At 44.5% G+C, this 6723-nt stretch overlaps 1 protein-coding gene across 2 annotated transcripts; it reads right to left on the bottom strand.

Annotated features, from left to right (window-relative positions):
• Positions 1-3246: 3246 nt before the first annotated feature.
• Positions 3247-5704, bottom strand: TMSB4X (thymosin beta 4 X-linked). Of its 2 annotated transcripts, none has more exons than XM_081907749.1 (3): positions 5544-5704; positions 4123-4236; positions 3247-3724 (listed from the first exon to the last, which is right to left on the bottom strand). In XM_081907749.1, exons 2-3 carry the CDS (start codon positions 4220-4222, stop codon positions 3690-3692), a joined length of 135 nt encoding a protein of 44 aa, XP_081763875.1. In that variant the 5' UTR covers positions 4223-4236; positions 5544-5704; the 3' UTR covers positions 3247-3689. The 2 variants fall into 2 exon arrangements, with proteins under 2 accessions (XP_081763875.1, XP_081763876.1); XM_081907750.1 differs by having other exon boundaries at positions 5533-5626.
• Positions 5705-6723: the final 1019 nt, after the last annotated feature.

Here is a 6723-nt window from a genome sequence, read left to right as displayed (position 1 = left end):
TGAATTTTGCTATAAGAAGCTGATGGCACTGTAGCTAGCCATTTATGAATATATCAGGTGGTATCCAACTAAGTTTTACTGAGAGTAGACCCACTGACAATGGCTAAGATTCACTAATTCCAATGAGTCTACTTATGAGTAAAACTTAGTTTACTAACACCCGCTATCTTTTCTTCTTGTAACAAACATGCAACCACAAGGTCTTCATTCTATAAAGCACTCTTTCCCATTTCCATTCCCCCAAAATATCCTCACTTGTATACCTCAGGGTATGCTGATGGCCACTGTGCGTGTGAATTGTGTGTTGGGTATGAAGGCATGAGCAGAGCAGGCTGCTTCAAGCTTCTCCTCTGGGTAACCTTGGTCAGTCAGTGCCACTCAAACTAGACTATATTCCAAGATGGCGAGAACGTGTATGCATGTGTGTTTAAAAAGTGGTGCACTTCACACACATTGCTTGTAAGTCAAGTTCATAATGTCATGAATGAAAGCTGGTATTTATACTGCCTCACACCCTAAACACAGCACTGCCTTTGGACCAAAACTGGATTTTAAAATACCCTCCCCTGCCCTGTCACATAGGGAACCAAGTAAAGAGCCCAATATCCTACTTGCAAACTCCCAGTGCACAATGTGAAAATATACTATTGCTTAATGTGCTGCTTGGGTTAGGAGGGCATGACCTCACTTAGTGCCAAACTGCCACAGCCTCATACACAGCTTCAATGCTTTTCAGTTGAGCATATGCTGCATTGCCTCCACACTTTGGGTTTTAGTCATCACGCTCTGCATCCTGTTGCTTTCTGATTAAGATCGCTAGCAGGGTGGTGTCTCTCAATTGGTATTTTAAGAGTCTCAGCAGAACAATTTCCTGTGGCTTGTCCACAGTTCAAGAGGAAGCAAGCAGGGCTCTCTAGCAGCCTATTTGTTGATCGCTTTCATTTTGTCGTCAAATTATTTCTAATGCTCTTTATTAGTTGTCTCTCTTAGAACTCTAGTTCAACGCTGTGGCTCCTGAGAGATGTAAACAGGCCAATCCTGTATTTACTCAGAAACAATGTTCCAGTGATTTCACTTAAGACTTACTTCTCAGTAAGACAGCAACATATCATATCCCTTGAGGCTAAGGCAAATGGTCTTCGCCCATTGAAATTTTGGATTTTGTTTTTGTCTTTGAACAGCTCTCCCCAATTCCATCTCATGTCATAAATTGCCACTTGAAAGCCCCCTCCAAATAAAAAAGCATTTACTATGCACAAAGGGGCTTGCTCCGTGAGGAAAAACAACTGTAAAGCTCCCTTGTGAATCTCACAGTTCTTGGGTGGATCTTGGCCAATATGCTTAATGTTATGTCTCCAGGGATTTGCCAAGAGAATTCATTTTGACATCATTTCAGAGCAATGTTAGGCAGAATTAGGCATACTTAAGCCCATTGATTTGAATGGTTCTAGGTGCACCTAGCTCTGTTGCAAGTCTGGGCTGTTAAGCAACTGGTACATCCAGGAGCAAGTGAGTGTGTCTGTAATTACAAGTCCCACATCTTAACTGCCCACCTCCCCATGTTATCCCCCTGCTTCACTCAGAAGCAGCTTAACAAGATTACTTTCAAACTGAATCAAACCCCGAAAGAGGAAGAGACAAATTAAGGAATAAACATAAGCCGCCAGGGAACCCACTGATATTGTTGAAAGATTAATGAACAATCAGTTGCTTAAAATACATCCAACTTGGAAAGGCAAGATCATATTTCTATGATCTTAAAACTGTACGTTACTAGTAGTGAGCATCTTAACTTTTGTCGAAGAGGATTTCAGGTAACTAATCTGGTACACATTGCACAAAATGGAGCTCTCAGCAGTTCCAATATGCAGTCAATAGAGCCTGGTTTCACTTGTATACAATAGCCATTGTCAAGTTTTCATGAATAGCGGTATTTTAATTGACTGTGAAACTGTGTGCGCACACACATGCATGTCCCAGAGAAAAAACGGGTCTATTGCTTCTTCCTAGTATGGCTGAAAGCCATATCTACAACTGCCCTAAGATGCATGGAAGAGTGGAATTTAAATGAGGTTATGAACAGAACAAAGAAAAGCACAGCCACTAAGGAGGTTGGAGCTCCCCACTCAACATACTAAGCACTGCTCAGTGCGGGAGTGGCAAACCTGTGGTCCTCTAGATGTTGCTGGACATCAAATTCAGTAAGCATGGGCAGTGATGGGGACAGTGGGAGTCTGGAAACCTTGTTCCCATTCCTAGAATGGGAGTATGGAGTTTAAGACCAAAATATTGGTGCTATGGAAATGATTTTCAAATTGTGTTCTAGGAAACTTGGATATCAATGGCAACCTTATCTAAAAAGGGGGCTTGATCGTTTTCCTCCTCTGCAATGCACACATTGTTAAGAGGTATTCTATGGCAGGCATCAACCTTGTCAGACTCAGGACATGGGTCTGAAACATGCACTTGGGGGCCCATTTCTTAAATATTTTGCCATATATTTGCATGGTGGTGATGCTGCTGTTGTGACCTACCTTGGATCACCAGTTGGAAGACCAGTGTTTTAGAGCATCCTCATCAATTTGTACAAGACAGCGAGATGCAGCTGAGCAACACCCACCTGGCGTGAACCACACATCTGCAACACCCAGGACTTCCTCTCAGGAGACCCCCAAATGTAGCAAGTTTGAAAGTTGCCACTTAAGGAATTAACACTATGTCTGGAGCAGCCTGCCCCCCAAAGCAGCAGCAATGACATGGCAAGGTGAAAATAAGTCTTCTTCAAATCATTCCCCAGCTGGAGGCAGCTGTGATGCACTAAAGACAACCTCCATGCACAGGCATCCAAAACTGCCAAGTTTTGCTGAACATGATTTTTTAAAAATGTTGAAAGGGGAAATTGTTGCAATAAATATATTGCCAAAACACTGTCCATATAATTTGGTAGTCCAATGCCTTTTATAACAAAACTTTAAAATATATGTATTTTAAAAGCACAATATACAGGTTGTATAGTTCCTGCATAGACCGCTTAGAAAGAAATGTGATATTTTAAGTTATTTTTGCAGATTGCCCAATGAATGTTGAATCCTAATATGCAGGCTGCTCTTGGCAGACAAAAGCTGGAGGGGAAAAAATGTTTATGCAGGAGTCTATAAAGTCATATAATCTCATGTCGGTATAGGCACTTATACTTCCTCCTTTGATAACAATTCTCAAAAAAATATATATACCAGATCAGTATAATCCAGATTTTAAAACATTTTATTTTTGCATATTAAAAAAATTGTGCATTCCAATAATTAAAATCATTTGAACAAAAAAAAAATGGCACTCGGTTAACTGCATTTTACAGCTTGCGGGACCTTGGTACAGCTTTGCGTATATTCGGGTGTTACTAGATTACTGTAGTCCCTTTCCCAGGATCTTCTCTCGAGACACATGCAAGCTCTTTCGTGCCACCAGGACCAAGCTGGACAGGCAGATGGAAAGGGCAGCGCCTTCGTTCACAGCATCAGTAGTTCTCTCTATTCTTTAAATTTTTTTTTTGGATGTGAAAGGGGCAGTACAGTCATTCAAACTTTATCCAACCTCTTTGCATCTTACAAAGTTAAAACAGCTAAAAGAAGTAAAATAAGAAGGCAATGCTTGTGGAATGTACAGTGCATAATTTGGAAGGGCCGGTTTCATTACGATTCACCCGCTTGCTTCTCCTGTTCAATTGCTGCAAAGGGGGGAAAGAAGGAGAAAAGAAAGAAAAAAGGGTTATGCATTTGAAATGCAGTTAAATAGGAATCGCAATTTTTTTTAAAAAAAAACCTATTCATTAAAAATTCATCAAAATTAGACACTGAGGAATAAATCTATTTTTTAAAAAAGTTATCTTTCAATATATTGCATTTCATGCATACTATGCTTAAAAGTCCCCTTATTTTCATAAAATATCTTTGTGTGCTGTATTTAATGCTTCCATTTGTACATAAATTGCACAGCATCCTGTAAGGCACTGAAACCCCATACAGCAAGAGAGGCGGAGGATAGCTGAAGGAGCCTGGCTCAGCCCTGCCTTCTCTTTGTCTCCAGCGGCCCACGCCCTCTTCTCATTTCCCAAGATCCACTTACTTTCTTTTGAAGGCAGTGGGTTTTTCTCTTGCGTTTCCGTCTTCTTCAACTTAGACTTGTCGAATTTCTCGATTTCAGCCATATCTGGTTTGTCAGACATATCTGCCGATTGATCTGCGCGCACACACACACAGAAGAGGGAAAAGAGATGGTTAGAGATTGCACCACCCTTCCTTCCTCTCCCCCCCAACCCCACCCCTTTTCAAAACCGCCTGAATTCACTACAGCCATCTCAGCTCCTCCTTCCTGATTAAGTGCAACACTACTAAACCCCCCTTACTTTAAAAGGCAGGTCTCTATATACTTATATCCATATGAGCTCATTTTACCTAAAAAAATTAAAACTGCACCACTGGGGGCTCAGCCTTAGATGAAACAGCGCACAGGGTGGGGAGATAATCGAAAGGCTTTAAAATAAAATTTAAAAGAAACAGAATTTGTTCCAGGTGAAAATCAATTAATTCGTTTAAAAGGAAAAAAAACAATACTCATTGTTTTAGTGGTGGTGATGCATCTGCTCCAGTTAAGATCTCTCCACTAGCCTTATTGCATGTGGAAAGCACAGCAGCAGAGAAAACCGCACTTAGAATAAAGCAAGCAAAGGATGAGGATGGTGAAAAAAGCGCCTGCGTGTCTGCACACAATGCCAGCAAGCGAAGCGAGCGAGACTATGCTAATCACTTTCTTCCATCTTAGTGTCTGGTCTGCCCAGCACATTTGGAGGGAGCCCTGCATTCTTCCCTCGGCACAAAGAGCTCGAGCTGCAGCTGCAGCCCCAACCGCCGCCCTTCCTCTCCCTCTCTCTCGCCCCCTCGCTTTCTCCTTCCCGGGGCCGCCAGATCCACAGCGCCGGCTGCTCGCCGGGAAAACAAAGAGCTGCTCTCTCTTGTCGCTCAGCATGCGGGGGGCGGCAGCAGCCGGTCGTCCGAGGATGCCTCCCCCTCCCCGCCCGCATCTTCCCCTCTCCACCTCTCCGATCACGCCCCAAGTCCCCCTGCCTCTCCGAGGCTCGAGGTTTCGAAGCGCGCACACGCGCAAAAACGCGCCTCTCCAAGGAAAGCGCAGCAAGCAGGCAAGGAAACCGAACCAAGGTGCCCTGATCTGTCCAGCATGCCCTTCTCTTCCCCTCCGGCAAACATCAGGGTCCAGGGGTCGGAGGGGGGGGGGCAGAACCTTCTCGCTCAAAATGATAGCAAACTAATGATAGTGACGATAAAGCTCGTTTCTCCACGCATTTAAGCCGCCGCCTGGTGCATTCAGAAAGAAGCCCTGGGTGTGTTTGCGTTCAACAAAGCGGAGACCAAAATCTCAACTGCCTCGAAAATCCAAGCCTACGGCAACATGCGGACGGAAAGAGGGGTGCTGAGATACCCCTCAAATAACCCCCACCACCGGGAAAGAAAGAAAGACCAGAGCCTCACCAGTGATGCGCTCTCTTCAGGTACAATTCCGCTCTTTGCAGCAGCTGCTCTGGACCGTCGTATAAAAGGGCGCTCCCCCTGCGTGACCAGTTATACCCCGATTCTATGCAAATCGCAGTGATGTCATCTTGAATAACTTAACTCTTTCGCCGCCCTTAAAGTTCCCGGCTTCCTCTTTTCTGCGCCCTCGGAGAGAGCCCTGCTTACATAGGAAAAGGAAAAGGCAGCGATTAAACCCACACGCACCGGGGGGGGGGCGGGGAGGGGGGAGAAAAGAAGAAGAAGAAAGTCCATGTAAATTATGATTCGGATACATTCTTGTTCCCCGCAAAAGGGGGGGGGGATTTTGCATGCCGGCGTTTCCAGTAAGAGCAATTTTCTTTTTAAAAAATAATAATAAAATAATGAAAGGCTGCATTTCCTTGGAGAATTTCCTCGCACCCGCTGACTTGAGAAATGATCACGCCATACAGGCAGCGGGACCCACGGGAGGCCTACCTATGCAGACCTCGACTAGAAATATGCTACGGTTTTGGCCCAGGCATCCACGAGGCATCCCATGAGCCGCATGGAAGGAAGGTTGCGAGCTGCCCTTTTGTGCTTCCTCTTTCATCCAAAAGGGCAAACAATGGCTGCTGCTCACTTGGAGTGAAACGCAGGCACCGTTTAAATTCACGACTTAAGGGTAAAAGTACCACCCGGCTGGCCAGATATTACCTGGCCGGGTGGGGAGGCAGATACACCCTAGCTTACTTAGGGGGTGGGGATGACAAGTCATGTTGCCAGACGTGGGTGGGGTTTGGGGGGATCGGTTTGTCATTTTGGATACTCTTTTTATTTTAAGTATCTATAAAAACAAGGAAGCGTCACAGATTCTATTGCAGCTGGCTGAGGAATAATCATTCCAGTACCCCTGAGCCAGGCATGAAAAGAAAATACGAAGGACCATCCCGTTTCTGAAAAGCATTTCCCTGAAATGATCAGGAAGTTGTGTTGTGTAAGGAAGCGATGGAACAATATGCTTGAGCGCAGAAAGAAGCCTTGTAAAAAGCGACCATTGATGGCTTCGCCTTGTGCTTCTGTTTCCCTGACTGGGGTGTCTCTGCCGGCTGCTTCCAGTCATGCGTATGTTGATCATTTACCCCCCAAAGACTGCATACATCTTGCTCTTTTGTGGATT

Source organism: Podarcis melisellensis, assembly GCF_964234715.1.
Source record: "Podarcis melisellensis genome assembly, chromosome: 4".
Classification (NCBI taxonomy): domain Eukaryota; kingdom Metazoa; phylum Chordata; class Lepidosauria; order Squamata; family Lacertidae; genus Podarcis; species Podarcis melisellensis.
This window is presented reverse-complemented; position numbering and strand designations above follow the sequence as displayed.

Excerpts from the sequence above, each read along its gene's own strand:
- TMSB4X (XM_081907749.1), bottom strand. The coding sequence starts at position 4,222 with ATGTCTGACAAACCAGATATGGCTGAAATCGAGAAATTCGACAAGTCT. Across the intron at positions 3,725-4,122 it reads CCCACTGCCTTCAAAAGAAA|CAATTGAACAGGAGAAGCAA; the intron begins GTAAGTGGATCT and ends CCCCCTTTGCAG.